The sequence below is a fragment of the Heterodontus francisci genome, chromosome 10, assembly GCF_036365525.1.
Source record: "Heterodontus francisci isolate sHetFra1 chromosome 10, sHetFra1.hap1, whole genome shotgun sequence".
NCBI classification, from domain to species: domain Eukaryota; kingdom Metazoa; phylum Chordata; class Chondrichthyes; order Heterodontiformes; family Heterodontidae; genus Heterodontus; species Heterodontus francisci.
The window spans coordinates 103,987,305-104,006,493 of record NC_090380.1 but is presented as its reverse complement, the minus strand read 5'-3'; the positions used below and the strand labels follow the sequence as shown (position 1 = coordinate 104,006,493).

Below are 19,189 nucleotides of genomic sequence, written 5' to 3'. Positions count from 1 at the left end.
TTGGAGGAATGCAGATATCGCAGAGGGATGTAAGAGATGAGAGAGATCGGGAGGGACGAGGCATTGAGGAATTTGAAGACACACAAGAACTTAAAACAAAGACATTGGTTTGGAGCCAATGCTGGTCGGTGAGCTACACAGAGGTGATGAGTGAAAGGGACTTGGTGCAAATTAGGCTACCAGGCAGCAGAGTTTTGGACAACCTCAAGTTGACACCAATATTTATTGCTGATAGCTAAAACTTGTGCAGGAAATTAGGGAAAAATCCATACAATTTTTGCCCCAGTTGCCCATTATACAATTGATGAAATTTTGGATATACCTGCAGCCTAACGTAGGTGTCCTACTCCAGTTTCATAGTCTGGATTGCTTTCGAGTCGTCAGTCTCTAAATTGACCAGGTTGGCAGGTATAATTAGGAGTTGCAAATTCTAGTTGGACATATTCCTGGAGGTTTCATCACATGGCCTCCAACTGACCAACCCAGTAAACCACAATCTTCAATATTTTTATAACTAGTAAATCAAAGTATTCAAAAGAAATTGAAAGGAAATAATGCCCCTATGATTTTTCTCTTGGGTTGCTTGCAACTGTGCCCAGGAGACCAAACTTCAATTTCTTGAGACTTCAGGGCAAACCTACGTGAACATTGCTGTTGTCTCTCTTACCTCCTTCTACCTCTGAAAAGGAGGTTTTTCAGGTAACACTGACCCAAAGGAAAGGTAATATCCAGAGACAGCTTGGCTACAGGAATGATAAAAGGAATTTGAGCGCACCTCCTGGCCAATAATGAAGAAAAAAAAAGCATCTTGCCATTTGCATCTGGAGGAGAATGCAAATCCGAGTAACTCCCTTCTGCCACACTTTCTCCCTTTTCAACCCATCCAGCTTTAGTTGACTGGAGCTGATTTTACAAAATGACTCTCTCCATTAGATTGCTGCACTCTTAGCACTTTGCTATGCAGACTCTCTCAATTAGGACAGATTCTCAATATTTTACATCCCAGCAAGCAATATCCTCTCAGCCTTGCTTAATAATTACCAGATATTATACCTCCTGAGGAGTTTGGCTGACAGCCAAAACCCAAGGAATGGCAAAGCTGAAGCTTAAAACACTAATTCGAGTGCACGGCTGAAATGATTAATAGCAAGAGTAATAAACACCTATAAAATCGAGCAAGTTATTTTTATATTAAATAATGTACTAGGTACCATGATCTATCCATTGTTGCTTGTCTTGCCATCTATCTAGTGAGGGATATGGGACACAAACAAAAAAAAAACTAACATAAAGCAAGGAGGTGGAAGAGAAAACCCAAGGTTTCCAATTAACAAGACGAGTCTTGCTGTTTTTCAAAGCACTGATCAGTTAAAATGATGTTAGCAGCCTTCTCTTCAGGCAACTTTGCTTTAAAATTTAATTTTAAAGCAAATAAAAGGCCAATATTTGTAGCTGAGAGCAAGGGGAGATTGCAATTTCTGTGATAGGCTGAATTCAAGGAGATTAATCACGTAAATCTTCCGTGTGGTTCAGACTCATGGCTAGATGTTAGCTGTGGCTTGAATGGTAGCACTCTTGCCTTTCAGTCAGAAGGTTGTGGGTTCAAGTCCCCTTCAGAGCTCGAGTACAAAATTCAAGGCTGACAAACCAGTGCAGCAATGAGAATGCTGACTTGTTGGAGGTGCTGTCTTTTGGCAGAAACATTAAATAAAGACTCGTCTGCCCTCTCAGGTGGATGTAAAAGATCCTGGTGTCCTGGGCCAATATTCCTCAAACAACAATCACAAACAGATTCGCTGATTATTAGCTCATTGCTATTTGTGGGAGCTTGCTGTACACAAACTGGCTGTCACATTTTCAAAATTGCAACAGTAATTAGACTTCAAAGTACTTCATTGGCTGTAAAGTGCTTCGGGAAAACCATGATGTGCTTTCTCTCTTTCCTTAATCATGGGCCTAGATGTGATAATTTAATTGAGAAGGGTTTCCCTAATGGAAAAGTGTTTAAAACACTAATTCAAGCATCGGGCTGAAATGATTAGTAACATGCAAAAGTAATAAACACAGTAACATTCAGTTTATCCTGTAATAGCAAATGTCATTCAATTTCCCCCTTTATCTTAAATCAATCTGGGGACAGATCCAATTACTGCCTTCGTTAACTCTGCTCTCTCATCTACAGCAAACTGTTGGGAATAAAAGGGTCCAAAGGCGAGAGTCTCCAATCAGAGAGTATAAAAGAAAACTTTTAAAAAGAGAGAGTAAAGTACTGCAATAGTCCTAGTCACTACAGTTCAAAAAGTATGTACAGGAGTTGATTACAAAAAAGCCACAAAAAGGATTTGACCTACAAAGATTAGTGAAGCTTCAATTCTACAGTACAGAAAGCTCAAGAGGAAAATGAGAAGCAATTGCTAAATTCACAGTTATGGCCAAGACTCTTGTTGTGAATTTAGTTTTATGCACAGGCATTGTAATAATTTCATTTTCTTGTGGTATACAATGGAACAGTCCTGGAGGCTGCATCTCAGTCCTTTTGATTCACTGTGACTGGGAAGAAAAGTCTTACACAGCATGATTGGTTAATGACAAAACTCTCACCTTTAACGTATGAAAGCACCACATGCGACTTCACAGGGAAAGCGTTATTTGACATGCAGCCAGAGATATTGGAACAGGTGACCAAAAGTTTCATCAAAGAGGCAAGTTTTAAGGAATGACTTCACAAAATCACAGAATTGGTACAGCACAGGAGGAATCCATTCAGCCAGTCATGTCTGTGCAGCCTCTCCAAGTGCCACTCCCCAGCCCTGCACATTCTTCCTTTTCAAATAATAATTCAATTCTCTCTTGAATGCCTTGATTGAATCTGCCTCCACCACACTCTCAGACAGTGAATTCCAGATACTAACCACTTGCTGCGTGAAAATGTTTTTCCTCATGTCACTATTGCTTCTTTTGCCAATTACCTTAAATCTGTGCCCTCTTGTTCTTGATCCTTCCACTAATGGCAATAGTTTTTCCCTATCGACTCTCTCTAGATCACTCATGACTTTGAACACCTCTATCAAATCCCCTATCAACCTTCTCTTCTCCAAAGAAAACAGTCCCAACTTCTCCAATCTATCCACATAAATGAAGTTACTCATCCCTGGGACTATTCTCGTGAATCTTTTCTGCACGCTTTCCAATGCCTTCACATTTTTCCTAAAGCATGGCAGCCAGAACTGGACATAACACTCCAGTTGAGGCCGAACCAGTTTTCTATACAAGTTTAACATAACTTCTTTGCTTTTGTACTCTATACCCCTATTAATAAAGCCTAGGATGCTGCATGCTCTAGTAACCGCTCTCTCAACCTGTCCTGCCAGCTTCAATGATATATCCACATATATAGGCAGGTCCCTCTGCTCCTACATCCCCTTTAGAATTGCACCCTTTATTTTATATTGTGTCTGTGTTCTTCCTACCAAAATGAATGACTTCACCCTTCTCTGCATTAAATTTCAGCTGCCACTTGTCCACCCATTCCACCAACCTGTCTATGTCCTTGACTTAAAGAAGTAGAGATGTAGAGTGGCAGAGAGCTTATGGCGAAGGCAGCTGAAGGTACAGCTGCTAATGGTGGGGTAAAAAATTGGGGATTTGCAAGAGCACAGAATTGGAGGAGTGTAGAAATCTCAAAGTTGTAGGACTGGAGGAGGTTAAAGATAAAGACAGAAAATAACCACTTAGAAAGGAAAAAAAACATGGAGGCTAACCAAGGAAGAGGAGAATTGACAACACATTCTTAACAGTCACAACAGACACATTCATGTGGAATCTGTGAATACAAGCTCCCACGGTTCAAACATCTCATATGGGCCAACGTGCAGCCTGGAAACCATTATTCAATGGTCTCCAGTAATGTAAGCAGATTATACAGAGTGAAATGAAAGAACCTCTTTAATCTCAGCCCTGCACATTACAATGGCTGTAGGCTAAACCTAACCCACACAATTAGCATACAGTATCCTTTCTTGTGTCAAGGTCTTCACAGGAGAGGAAAGCGTTAGGCCTTGCTCGGGATACTCTCTGGTTTTACAATGGTCACAACATTCGGACTCAACTATACTTCTGCAGCTCTTCTGTCTGCTTGAGAGTCTCAGGTTAAATCTCTGGCCTATGCGGAGATAGTTCATCATAACCATAATTGAGGTACAGGTTTTAGAATGGGTCTCAATATCCTTTGGTTTCAGGGAGGGAAATAAATAGCTGGGGTTCTTATTTCTGACTGCCATCCAATTGTCCTGCTGGCAGCACATTTGTGAAGACAAGATCAGGCTTGATGTGATGCCCTCATGATAAAATACGACTCCATTTTTTGATAAAAATACCTCTTGCACATCCTGAATTTTAAATCTCTCCACCATTGGACCTGTGCCTTCACCTGCCTGCCCTATGCTCTGGAATTCTCTCCCTAGACCTCGTGCTCCACTTTTAAGACACTCCTTAAAACCCAACGCTTTAACTGAGCTTCTGCTATGATGCCCCTTGGGATGTTTTACTATGTTAAAAATGTTATAATATATATATACTTCTGATACTATTGACAACAATTTATGTAGCAGCTTTAACTTAATGAAAATGTCCCAAGGTGCTTCAAAGGAGCACTATAAAATAAAATATGGCACTGACCTACAGATTAGAGCAGGTGATCAGAAGCTTAGTCAAAAAAGATAAATTTTTAAGGAGTGCCTTAAAGGAGGACAGAGAGGTAAAGAAGTGGAGAGGTGTAGGGAGGGATTTCCAGAGCAGAGGCCCCAGGCAGCTGAAGGCACGGCCACCAATGGCCAGAATTAGAGGAGCTCAGATATCAGAGGGTTGTGGGGCTGGAGGACATTACAGAGATTGGGAGGGGCGAGGCCATGGGAGGTATTTAAAAACAAGGACGAGAACTTTAAAAGGAAGGTTTTTCCTGCCAGGGAGCCAATGTAGGTCAGCGAGCACAGGAGTAATAGCTGAACGGGACTTTGAGAGAGTTAGGACACAGGGGCAGCAGAGTTTTGGTGGCCTGAAGTTTACAGAGGGTAGAATGTGGGAGACCAACAAGGAGTGCATTGGATTAGTCAAGTCTAGAGGTAACAAATGCAAGAATGAAGGTTTCAACAGCAGATGAGCTGAGGTAGGGGCAGAGTCCAGTGATGCTACAGAGATGAAAATAGGTGGTCCTCGTGATAGCACGGGCGTATGGTCGGAAGCTCATCATAGGACACCACTTGTTACACCTTTCTCAGGACATACTCAAGTGCTATAAATACACTGTAGTATAAACAATTCAAATAATGAACAATTTCTAAAATATCGAGCTGTCCCAAAACTTATCATTGAATGGGGCAAATTCTTACACAAGACACCCCATTGCATAGCCCATTAAAACAATACAGAATCCTACCTTACAGGAATGATTACATTTGTTTTATATCATCGGTTTTGTCATTGTCTTCATCCCTGTCCCTGGGACACTGCTAAACTCAAATGTTGACCTATCATATAGGGCTGAAATTTATACTCCAGCCGCCGAAATCGGCAGCGGGCGTAAACAATGGCAGCCTGCTCATGCGGGTCACACGCCGCAAAGCCACCGTGATATTAAGCACAACAGCTCATTTAAATAGCCGAGGCGGGGCGGTCCCCCCACCCCCGATGACGTGGAGGGGGTGGGCTGTCCGCCCCCGGCAATGGCGTTAGCTGCCTGCGCGCAGGCACTGGCGCCATTTTTAAAGGGTTTCGAGCCCTACTGTTCAATTCAAAAATTTAAAGAGACATTGAATTTAAAAATTTAAAAACATTTATTTTGCCCCTCTCCAACCCGAATAACCATAGAATTAATTACTTGCCCTCTTTCCACCCCCCCCACCCCCCAGAACACTTACCTTCGCCACCTGACCTTCCCCCCAAACCAAGAGCATAAACTTTATACTATAACCCTTCCCACTATCCCCTACACCAATGATACTACTGTGACTGCGCTCCCCACCCCATCCCCACCACCCCCTCACTGAGAAACTGACCACCTCCCCAGTGTTCCGCCTTGGTTCCATGGAAGGGGATCCGAAGGCATGGGAGTGCCAGCCAGTGGCACGAAGATCGCACCAGGACAGACCGCGGGAACGCAAGTATTAATTGATTAATTTAAATTTATTGACTATGTTAATGGGGGTCCCATCGGTGAGCAGCGGGCGGGGGAGGGGAGGGCTGCCACGAGGCCTCGCCGCCGCCAATATCGGGCTGTGCCCTCCCGGCGTTGGGGTGCATGGCGGCCCTTTCCCAGAGGTATTTTCTGCCCCCTAACCCCCGACACTGGAGGGTCTGTTAAATTCAGCCCATATACTATTGAGTGTTTGCAGATTTCCTCTATTCAATGGGGGAGAGCCAGGATGAGTGGTTCATTATTGTGCACAATAGTGGTTCTGCTGTAAGTGCCTATCAAAGAGTTCCAGGTATATTTGCAGTGAAACTTACTGAAAACACAGGCAGACTTACTTTCATCAGGTTACTTTACGTTTCCTGAATACAAATATGGTATAGAACGCAAAATGATAAGTTACCCATATTACCAGTTTTCACCATACATTGAACATCATATGTCTTCATATTTGAGTAATGAATGTTCAATCTTTAGACTGCTGACAGCTCCATGGAAATTACCACCTCTTAGACTGATGGTTTAATTTGTTTTTGGCTCAAATACAGATTTAATTCTGTAACATTTCAGGACTAAAATATGCAAGTATAATTCTAAAAATAAAACATTTAAAGACTTCGAGGGGGATTTTAACCCTTCACAGGGCAGGCTGGTGATTAACATAGCAGATGGGCACCTCCTGCCACAGGAGAATCCTACATGAAGCATTCATTTGAACCCCTCAGTTTTCACTTCCACAACCTAGCTGAAGTCCAGTCTGAGTGATTATTTTATGTGGTGATATAATCTTAAAATTAGGACTAAGGTGAAAATCAGGAAGCACTTTTTCTACATAAAGGGTAGTAGAAATCAGGAATTCTATACCCCAAATGGCTGCGGATGCTGGAACAATAAGAGCCGTCAAGACGGGGATCCATAATGTTTTAGTCAAGGGTATGAAGGGATAAGGTGCTAAGGTGGGTAGATGGAGTTGAGATACAGATCAGCCATGACCTACTTGGATGGAGGAACAGACTTGAGGGAGGTTGAATAGCTTACTCCTGTCTCTATGTTCTAATGCAGTACTGAGGGGATGCTGTTTCCTGAAGAGAGGTTAAACTGATGCCCCATCTGTTTTCTCAGGGGAGCATAAAGATCCCATGGCACTTTTCAAAAAAACAGGAGGAAAGTTTTCCCAGTGCCTTGTCCAATATTAAGCCCACGAACACAAAAACAGATTATCCCATCATTTGTTTCATGGCTGTTTGTGGGAATGTAGTGTGCGCAAATTGCCTGCCGCAACAGTGATGACAGTACCTAATTGGTTGAGAAGCACTTTGGGACATCTGAAGTTCCAGAAAAGCAAAGTTTTATCTCTTCCTTCCACTTACCCCCTGCCTCACATGTAAGACTTGGATAACAATACACTGGCATTCAGAAAATAATTTGGCCTTTTTCTCCCCCCCCCCCCCCCCCCAACACATGACTCCACATCCACAGCTGGACAGCAATTTCTATAAACAGAGTGAGACTATGATCTGAAACTCCCATCATTATACATGACACATATAGGTAAAGCATGTTCAAGTTTAACAAACAACCCCTAACCCTGGTATATTGCTTACTGAAGCCAAATGAGAATATGCACCACATACTCTTGTCTCTTTCCAACAGTGTAATATAATGCAAGTTAAGAAAACTTGAATTTACATAGTGGCTTTAATGTAATAAAACACTACAATATAATACTATATAAATTCATACAAGCTAAACTACTTGGTCCAATTTACTTACAGTTGAGATACAATGTAGCAGAAAGATGCAGAATACTAGCACAATAATCAAAATTATGCAATACATAAGCCATCTGGAAACAAGTCTGAAATCCTTTTAGTTCCATCTTCAAGTAAGGTTTGGGAAACAGACTCGAGTGGAAGATGAAGTGGGAACAATTCTCCAGAGTCCCAATTAGCCCCTCACAAGTAGAGGCACAGCGAAGTGGGAATGAAGACTTGGGATAGTTAGTGAGTTTTAAATGCATCTTTTCCTTTGATTAAAAAGCAGATCCTTTGAAGGCTCACAATGCAGAGAACCATACTTCAGTGGCCAAGGAAACAATCATCTTGGGGATTTGCACACTTTCCCAGTACAATGTTTCAATACTCTTGACAAAGTAATCACCTAAGCCACTGACCATCAATTCACGTATTAAACATTTCCAATTAACTGGTCCCTTATCGAAAAGTAATTTTGACTTAGTTTCAGCACATAGACATCTGATGCTTTCCCATACACACTCACCTGTGCATCTCATCTTAAATCTTGTTGTTTAAATCAATTCAATTATAGCAATTTTCAAAATCACTTGAAATAAAGACAAAAGGACCCTATTGATCACAATGATGGATTAGCTAAGCAAACTCGCAAAACTGGCAGGAGAAATTACCTAAAAATGGAACTAAATCATTGTAACTTCTTTCCAACGAGATAACGCCTATCAAATGGACAGCTACAGAATATATTTAAATTGAACAGAATGGATAAATGCACAGCAGCATTTCAAACAACATAACATTGAAAACAAAAATCTGTCTACTGTCCACTGGAGCCCAGAAAACGAATTTATATGAACATATGACACCAGTCAAGCCACAAAAAAAAACACTGAAGAAGCGAATAATCCAAGCCTCTGTGCAACTCCGATCAACTTGCAGGGGAGATGGTGGTGTAGTGGTAACGTCACTGAACTAGTAATCCAGAGTCCAAGACTAATGCCCTGGGGACATGGGTTCAAATCCCACCAAGGCAGCTTGTGGAATTTGGGTGGCACAGTGGTTAGCACTGCGGCTTCACAGCTCCAGCGACCCAGGTTCGATTCTAGGTACTGGGTGCGGAGTTTGCAAGTTCTCCTTGTGACTGCGTGGGTTTCCGCCGGGTGCTCCGGTTTCCTCCCACAGCCAAAGACTTGCAGGTTGATAGGTAAATTGGCCATTATAAATTGCCCCTAGTATAGGTAGGTGGTAGGGGAAGGTGGGGATGTGAGAGGGTAATGGGATTAATGTAGGATTAATATAAATGGGTGGTTGATGGTCAGCACAGACTTGGTGGGCCGAAGAGCCTGTTTCAGTGCTGTATCTCTAAATAAAATAAAATAAATAAAAAAATCTGGAATTGAAAGCTAGTCCCAGTAATGGTGCCATGAAACTATCGTTTGTTGCAAAAACCCATCTGGTTCACTAATGTTCTTTAGGAAATGAAATCTGCCGTCCTTACCCGGTCTGGCCTACATGTGACTCTAGACCCACAGCAATGTGGTTGACTCTTAACTGCCCTCTGAAATGGTCTAGCAAGCCACTCAGTTGTCAAGGGTAATTAAGGAGGGGCAACAAATGCTGGCCTTACCAGTGACACCCACATCCCATGAAAGAACAGAAAAAAAAAAGATTCCTACAATCACATATAGAAACTGTGTGTAAACTGGGTAGCCATCAAGTGAATAAGAGACACCAAAATATTCCATTTTTGTTCCGATCCGTGTGGGATTGTAACTTGGTATTTTTTCCCAGAACGAACCTACTCAGACATCATAACTCTCACACGCAAGGAGGTGGGATGGCCTTGAGATTGATAGACTTTTGGACACTAAGAGAATTACGGGATATGGGGATAGGGCAGGAAAATGGAGTAGAAGAAAACTAGCCGTAATCTTATTGAACAATGGAGCAGGTTTGATGGGCCGTGCGGCATACTCCTGCTCCTATTTATGTTCCTGCGCACACTCCCCTCAGTTTTAAAACAAAATTGTTCATGGGATGTCAGCGGCACTGGCATTTTTTCAATATTGACTACATCTGGCAGTATGGGCCATGGCTTCTCAATGGGACTTGTGTAAAAATATAAACAATGCCACAATGAGCCTATTCATCCTTGTGATACATATCTCGCTCAATATTTCTAACTTCACAAAATAGCAATTTATCCTGTTAAATCTGAACTCCCTCCTCTTCACATATGCATGTAGTACTCGCCTGCCAGTATCTGAATACTCACAATTCGGGCTTAAAGTAGATGTTCATATTGCCGTATGGTGAACCAGCCACTGCAAAGTTACTGCTCCCTGTATCGACCAATATATTCACCTGCAAGGTGAAGACAACACAGCAAACATTATAAAACAATGTATTAATTGAAAAGAGGGAAGAACAAAAGTATTGGGCTTGCACTGGAAAAAAAAGGCTGAGTGCCTTCCAGAGAGAAGACCATCAAGTCAGTGGAAAAAACACAATGGTGAGGGTTGGGGTGGGGGATGTTAGTTTTATACCCTTGCCACCCCAGAACAGGGAGAAGGGGTTTGAATTCTTAAAATGGGAAAGCCGGTCCCAGCCCCTCATGAGCAGGTCTGCGTTTGGTTTAACCACAGTGGGCTGGGGAAGAGCAACTAACTCACTCAAGAGGTGGGTCAGTAATTACAATATTTAAGTGAGGCAGGGCACCTCAGATTTTAGCAGTCATGTGGATTAAACAATCACAGGTCGGGTTTCCCAAGATTCTGGAGATGAGAATTGCCAGATCCAGCAGGTAAGTGCTTTTCCAGCACAGCTATTGGGCCAGGTGGATGACCCCATCATCACTTACCCATCTGCTTCCAGCTACAGCTCATCTGTCACCCTAACTTCTCACTCCCGGGCCATCTGTTCCCACCACCTCCCCACTTGATCATGCCGATGCCAATGTCCATACAATAATACAGCACAGAAGGCCATTCAGCCTATCACGCCTGTGCTTTCTTTCTCTTCAGTCAATTAATTATTCGCTTTAAATACTGCGAGTGAGTCCTCATCTTTCTGTACTGACTCCCATCAGAAAATAAAGCTATAGAAAGAACAAGCCATGCATTGGCTTTGACCACTGATCCTGTAGCCACCACCAACCCTCATGCTCAGTAGATTGCTGTTGAGGCTCACATGAAAGGTAGGAACTCTGGCAGGTATTAGAGGGAGATGGGCACCTATGAGTTGTATCTATACCAGTCCAGCATCTTTTAGATGTGGCTTAGTGGGGAGTACGCTCACCTCTGAATCAGAGGTTTGTAGGTTCAAGTCTCACCAGATAGATTCGAGCACAGAATCTAGGCTGACATTCCAGTGCCATACATGAGAGAGTACTGCACTGTTGGAGGTGCCGTCTCTCGGATGAGACATGAAACAGAGACCCTATCTGCTCTCTCAGGTGGGCACAAATGAGCCCAAGGCACTATTCAAAGTACTGTAGGGGAGCTCTCCACAATGTCCTGGCCAATATTTATCCCTCAATTAGTATCACTACAACCAATTATCTGGTCATTGTCACATTGCTGTTTGTGGGAGTTTGTTGTGTGCAAATTACTGCTGTGTTCTCTACATTAAAACAGCGACTATGCTTCCAAAGTACTTCATTGGCTTGGGACGTTCGGAGTTGTGAAAGGCACTAATAAAAAGCAGATGTTGTATACATGGAATTTAGTAAGACATTTGATAAGGTCCCACATGGCAGACTGGTCAGAAAGGTAAAAGCCCATGGGATACGGGGGAATGTGGCGAGTTGGATCCAAAATTGGCTCAGTGACAGGAAACAAAGGGTAATGGTCGACTGATATTTTTGTGAATGACAGGCAGTTCCCAGTGGCGTTTCACAGGGCTGGGTGTTGGGTCCCTTGCTGTTTGTGGTATATATTAATGATTTGGACTTAAATGTGGGAGGCATGATTGGGAAATTTGCAGATGACACAAAGTTGGCTGTGTAGTTGATAGTGAAGAGGATAGCTGTAGACTCCAGAATAATATCAATGGTTTGGTTGAGTGGGCAGAAAAATGGCAAATGGAATTCAATCCAGAAAAGTGTGTGAGGTAATGCATTTGGGGAGGGCAAAAAAAGCGAGGGAATACACAGTAAACAGGAGTATATTGAGAGGGATAGAGGAAGTGAGAGACCTTGGAGTGCATGTCTACAGGTCCCTGAAGGTGGCAGGACAGGCAGATAAAGTGGTGAAGGCAGCGTATGGAATGCTTTCCTTTATTGGTCGAGGTATAGAATACAAAAGCAGGGATGTAATACTGGAACTGTACAAAATGCTGGTTAGGCCACAGCTGGAGTATTGCATACAGTTCTGGTTACCACATTACAGGAAGGACATAATTGCTCTGGAGAGAGTACAGAGGAGATTTACAAGAATGATGCCAGGGCTTGAAAATTGCAGCTATGAGGAAAGATTGGATCTGCTAGGGTTGTTTTCCTGAGAACAGAGGAGGCTGAGGGGTGACTTAATTGAGGTGTATAAAATTATGAGGGGCCTAGTTAGAGTAGACAGGAAGGACCTGTTTCCCCTAGCGGAGAGGTCAACTACCAAGAGGCACAGATTTAAGGTCGAAGGATTAGAGACAAGAAAAAACCTTTTCACCCAGAGGATGTTGGGTGTCTGGAATTCACGGACTGGATCGATAGTGGAGGCAGAAACCCTCAACTCATTTAAAAAGGTACCTGGACCTGCACCTGAAGTGCTGGACCCTGCAAGGCTAAGGACCAGGTGCTGGAAGGAGGGGGGCGGGGATTAGATTGGGCAGCTCATTTTTTCAGCTGGCGCAGGACACGATGGGCTGAATGGCCTCCTTCTGTGTCGTAACTTTTCTATGGTTCTATGTTCTTGTTAGAGGAGGAGGGAAGCATCCTTTAAAAGGACTAAAAAGGAACACCCTGCAATACCGGGTTCTGTGCCAACGTCCAAAAATTTTCATCTCATCGGTTGGCCTTCGGAATTGCAGTAATTGGTCAATTAGTCCCGATTTCAGAAAGCAGTGAAAATCTCCAATGCAGAACACTCTGACACATAGCCTGTCGGGTAGACAGTATACGGAGGAGTTGGAGCCCAGTCCTTTTTCGCAAAATACTGCTATTCCTTCCTTTTGCTTCAGGAATTACTTTTGCCAGCAGCTTTGGCTTAATACTGCGTCGAGAATAATTCCATTAGTAGGAGGCAAAAGATGTGATGGGTACTGTGAAGCGCATTGTTAAAATCCCAGTCACATGCGGTAACACCCACAACCAACACTGCAGTCACATGGAGCCATGTGAGGTACACTGATTGAAACGAAGCCTTTATTTCAGCAGATACAGCGGTTTTGACTAAGGAGCCCTGAAGTCTAGTTTTCATACAGAGAAAATAGATGTATACAAGAAGGAGTTGCAGGCTGGAAATTTTAAATAAGCAATTCAGGCGTGTGTGTCAAGGGATTCAGATGACTTAAAACACAAATCATATTGCTACACTGTAACAGAGTTCCTGTCTTGTTGTTCATGGTGAATCAGAGATTATGCTGCTGCTGGCTTGTCTCTTATGTCACTGTGCACACAGTTAGGCATAGGAATCATTTCATTCAACAACAACTTGAATTTATAAAGCACCTGGAATGCAGCAAAATGTCCCAAGGTGCTTCACAGAAGTGTTACCAGACAAAATTTGTCAGTGAGCCACAGAAGGAATATTAGGATTGGAAGAGGTGGGGCTTAAGGAGCATCTTAAAAGTAGGAGAAAGAGATGGAAGCAGGAAAAAGTTTAGAAGGGGAATTCCAGAGCTTAGAGCCAAGTTGGAGGTGAGACTGATGGATTTTTTTAAAAATCTTTTTTGTTTGAATGTGGGCACTACACTAGCTTGCTTCCAACCTACTCGCACCTCCCCAGTGTTTAATGAATCTCATAACGGTTGCCATTGCCTCATAAATCTTCTTCCTCGTCTTTGTCAACTATAAATACCATCTATTCCCAACTTTTTGTTTCTTTTGAGTACTTTCTTGTATCATTGCAATTCTGTGAAGTGCCTTGGGAGATGTTTCTACATTAAAGTTGCTTTATAAATGTAAGTTGTTATAGCCTTTTAGGTTTCTAATCAAAGCCTTCAGTTTTACTTTGGTTATCTGTGGCAATGGCATGATGCTGGTATACTTTCTTCAAATACTCACAAGGAAAGAGTTATTCTGAATATCAACTATCCTATGCTCATCAGTTCTGCATTTGTTTACATTGCTCCCAGTAAATGCCTTCTCTCTCCTCTCTCTCTACAGGAGTTCTAAAGATTGCTTTTCTTCTTTACATCAATTTAACATGTCTGCTAATCAATTTTGGGTCATGTTTGTTTGGTTTGAGTTAATTGTTTTTTGGCTTGTATTTATCCTGCTTTTTCAGTTCTATACCTTTAAAAGGTGTTCCCCTACACCTCTGCTGTAATGTTGCTGACAATTACCAATTTATTTGCTTTAGTCATCCCTCTTTTTTTTTTTAATTTCATCTGTTTAAAATTATAATTCATCACCTCAAATTTTGCACACCACTCCATTAAATATCAAGTACTTCATCCTAGTGCTAAATGTTACAAAGCAGTCATCATGTGGAGCAATGCAGAATAAGAAAAGAAAATCCAGTTCAATTTTTCTTTCATAGAAATCTCTCCAGCAAACAATACTGGTTAGAATCGAACTGCAGCCCAAACTGAAGATAGCTGTAATTTTATGCACATCATGTAAATTTCACCTCAATTTCTTAGTTTATTCATCCTTTGACTTCACAGTATGGTCGAGTTGAAACTTGGTTAAATGTTTTCGTGAAAAAGAGAGTGAAAGCGAGCACACACAATTTTTCTCGCTTCATTCTATGTATTGAAATAGCATTACAGAAATGGCACTAACATTGTAACATTGCTCATATATAAGTAGAATGTTACCAGGAATATATTAAATATTTCAATGTTGCAACAGCTCACAAATGTCAAAAACATACTGTTCATTTGTTAATATAACAATTAGTTTCTTGTAGGTTAGAACATTTACTCCAATTAGTTTTAAAAGTGCATTTCTTGTCGAGTTTGAAGAAAAACAGACTCGTCAGGAGTGAGAGTCATTCACACTTTTCATCATATGGACATCCAAGACCAGCGTTGCAGTGATATACATTTATATCAAACAGCAGATTACATTGGTATAACTGCCCTCATATAGAAAAGGAAATTTAATTCGGAGGGTAGGGTGTGAGGGGACTGGTGAAGGAAAGAGGATATGGCAGCTTGGGCAGGAACAAGTTGGCAGGATGAGTGAGGCAGGTGAAAGAATAGTCAAAAAGATAGACCTTTAAGAGGCTTTTGAGAGAAGAGGCATGCAGAATGTTTTCAGGCAGGGGAGTGTCCAAGTCGCCTTATTGCTGTGGGCTACACTGGTTATGACAACAGACCCTCAGAGACCACACATTATATATGAATCAAAGCTCTCGACAATTGACCAGCATCTCAAGTTACTGATGCCAAGAGATCTTGCATTTCCTAAATTTTAGGTTTATGGAACCATAAGGCAAACAGCCCCAAGAGCAGCTCTGTCCAAAGCTCCCAGGCCCACACAAATCCAAGCAGAACAAACCAGGAAATATGAAGAACCATGAGTCAGATTTAACTGGAGTGGGACATTGCAATGTACTCCATTAGTTACACTTGTTTGGGCATGTTTAGGTTTCCCCAAATTTGTGTTTGCCCACAAAGTGAAAGTGTGGGCAGTGAGGACCATGGTGAACCTTGTAACCAATAATTAATCTCATTGGTTAACGAGATGCAAGAATTGAGAAGTAAACAGAGGAAGGACAGAGAAGGAGGGTGAATTAGAGAAGGTGAATTCAATGCTAAATCGGGTATAGAGAAAGAAAGATTGGATTGAGAAAGTCACACAAGAAAAGAACACATCAAATTTTAAATTTCTTTTAACATCAGTTAAAACAATTCACAAGATGAAGGAATGCACACACTCAATTGCTCACTTTCTGGACAAAAGAAGTTGATTGGCAGATATTAACAATTATCATGTAATTCGAAGGATGTACACAATATTAATAACCAGATATAACTTTCGATGGCAACTTTAATGTGAAAATGCAGCAACCTCAGGAAACACTCAGGGCAAGATACAAAAACAAAAAGTGCTGGAAATACTCAGCAGGTCTGGCAGCATCTGTGGAGAGTTCTTTCTTTTCTTTCTTTTGGGCCTCCTTATCTCGAGAGACAATGGATACGCGCCTGGAGGTGGTCAGTGGTTTGTGAAGCAGCGCCTGGAGTGGCTATAAAGGCCAATTCTGGAGTGACAGGCTCTTCCACAGGTGCTGCAGAGAAATTTGTTTGTTGGGGCTGTTGCACAGTTGGCTCTCCCCTTGCGCCTCTGTCTTTTTTCCTGCCAACTACTAAGTCTCTTCGACTCGCCACAATTTAGCCCTGTCTTTATGGCTGCCCGCCAGCTCTGGCGAATGCTGGCAACTGACTCCCACGACTTGTGATCAATGTCACACGATTTCATGTCGCGTTTGCAGACGTCTTTATAACGGAGACATGGACGGCCGGTGGGTCTGATACCAGTGGCGAGCTCGCTGTACAATGTGTCTTTGGGGATCCTGCCATCTTCCATGCGGCTCACATGGCCAAGCCATGTGGAGAGTGAAGCAGAGTTAACAGCTGGGATTTTACGTTGGGCGGACAGGAGCCTGCCACCGACTAAAAAGTCGGTGGCGAACCCGCTTCCGCCTCACCTGGGGATCTGACCTGCATTTTACAGGTCCCTGGTCTTTAAATGTTCCAAGGCGGGTCTTCCACCCGCTTGAGGGAGGACGTCCTGCCTCATTGAGCCGCCGACCAGTCAGTGGGCCGGCAGCTCTTCGTCTCAGTTGTGCCACCTGGCCACTGCTGGGGCTGCAGCCCAGCCAAAGACATGGAGCCAGGAAGACATATAGGTTTTGGTTGCCTTGCTAGGGGTAATCGGTCAGGCTCCGGTGAGACAAGGGTGGTCGGTTGGGGGGGGGCGGCTTGAGTGCTGTGGGTGGTCGGGGTAGCACTCCATCAGACACCTTGTGCCCGATGAGCAGGGGCCCTCTCCTCCTCCTCCTCTCCCCCACCACCACCCCACCCGCGGGGATGATTGCAACAGCCTGATTTTCATAGGTGGCTTTTCCCAGCTCCAGGATGCTTATCATGTGTAAAATCCACGTGGAGGTGGGTGAAGGCCTTTAAGTGGCCGCTTAAGGGCCTTGATTGGCCTGGGGCGGGCAGGCAGTGTTTTGCCCCCCCGCCCTACGCCGAGGCGGGAGCGGGTCGGAAAAGCCTCTTGCTCCATTTTACGCCACTCCCCACGCCCCCGGCTCATTGAGGTGGTGTAAAGCGCTAGTTAACGTTTCAGGTCTGTGACCTTTCAGCAGAATTGCTGCTTTCACAAAGCCAACAACAAAACGGTGCAAATCAACCAGCAACTCATAACAATTCACAATACCTCACTACAAGTTGTTGGTTGGTTTGGGTATCTATCTGTATTCGTATTAACTGGATCTGGTCTAATATACGAAGATAGGACTGACTTACCTGGGCTTGGAGGGCCAGAGTTCCAAGAGATACAGTGGGCCATAAATTAGACACCCACGGTGCTAAGAGTTCCAGAAGACTGGGAGTTTAATATATTTAGCAGATTTAAGCCATCATAAAACAGTTTCTTCCAGGCCATTTGAAACATTGTGAAACCCTTAAAAATGTTGGTTTAAATCAACTTTTTTTTTAAAATCCCCATTCGATTTCAATAAGTAAAACATTTCTCACCTTCTGTGTCGGCGTCCCTATTAGCACTTCTAGATAATAGCCTCGTCCTACATCTCCTTTTAGGTTATTGAGCATACTGATGAAGCTGACTGCGCCGGCAGCCTGAGAGGCGAGGGAGATGCCCTCTGACAGTGGGCTGCGTCTGTCCAAGAGCAACTCTCCCGAGCCATTGTAAGGGGAGATCTTCAGAGGGAGTAAAAGGTTTTCGCTTTGGCAAACGCCCAGCACCAAGCAGAGGAGCAGCAACCTCACAAATATCCTCATTTCAGCGCAAAAAAAAAAAATACAGCCCCGTTCACTCCGGAAAAAACCCTGCCCTGTAACTTTCGCTATTTCATCTTGAGATTCCAGATCGAAATTGTGGCTTCAGAACTCGTTTCAAGATTTTTGGTACTCTTAAAATAAGTTTGTTCTTTGTTTTTAAGCAACCAGACGCTAAAGCTAATAAAGTAAATTCTAAACAAACCGCTCGCTGCCAAGTGTATCAGATGAAACCACTTAAGAGCAAAAACCTAATCAACATCCCAGAAAGAACTTCCCCAAACTTTACTTCAAACGGATGTGACGAGCCGCTGGAATGGGAAACTTTGAAAAGTTACTCAGAGTGCTGAACAGACCCCCTAGTGGATAAAGTGTGACTGAAGCTCTTGTCTGTCTTTAATGTGGGCGGATTTTTTCCCCCCACTTTTAAGAAGAGGGAGTGAGGAGGGTAAATGCTTTAAGACAGCCAGTTAGTTAATTTGCAGTTCAAAGTCACCGCCCACCTAGTCAGAAATGTGCGGGTTCAAGTCCCACTCTGGAGTCCCACATCAGCCAGGCTGACACTCTGTACTGGGGTGAGTGAGTGCCGTACTGTCTGTGCCACCTTTCAGCTGAGATGCTACATTGATGAATGTAAAAGATCCCACGGCACTATTTGAAGATGAGCAGGAGATTTCTCTGAGTCCTCTTCAATATTTATCCCATTAACAACACCTTTAAAACAGACGATCTGCTCATTTAATTCATTGCAGTGTTGGAGCTTGCTGTGTGCAAATTGGCTGCCTGCATTTCCTACGTCACAACAGGGACTTCAACTAATGATCATTAGCTGCTTTGGGATGTCCTAAGGTTGTGAAATGGTGCTATATAAATGCAAATCTTTCTTTCAGGATGTTGGGTAGATTATCTTGAGCTGCAGTTATACTGCACTGAAGCCAGTGGCTGTAGTTCAGTGGGGTCTGGAGATCTGTAAATTGTCCGTGAGGTGGTCCAAGTTATGCCATCTAAAGCCTGCCATGAGATCTGATCACTCTGTAATCTATGGATTCTTCTGTATTTGTTGACTAATGAGAAAATGTTTTCTGCAATGAAAACACTTGACCCAATCCATCCACATATATCG

The 19,189-nt window shown here is 43.0% G+C and overlaps 1 protein-coding gene across 1 annotated transcript in view; it reads right to left on the bottom strand.

Moving 5' to 3' along the window:
* bace2 (beta-secretase 2) overlaps positions 1–18,361 on the bottom strand; it is a 62,227-nt gene extending 43,866 nt beyond the window's left edge. Inside the window, exons 1-2 of the mRNA XM_068041202.1 lie at positions 17,806–18,361; positions 10,217–10,305 (exon numbers count right to left, since the gene is read on the bottom strand). Of these exons, the coding sequence (XP_067897303.1) occupies positions 10,217–10,305; positions 17,806–18,069 (353 nt within the window). The 5' untranslated portion in view covers positions 18,070–18,361. The remainder of the gene's footprint in view (positions 1–10,216; positions 10,306–17,805) is intronic.
* Positions 18,362–19,189: the final 828 nt, after the last annotated feature.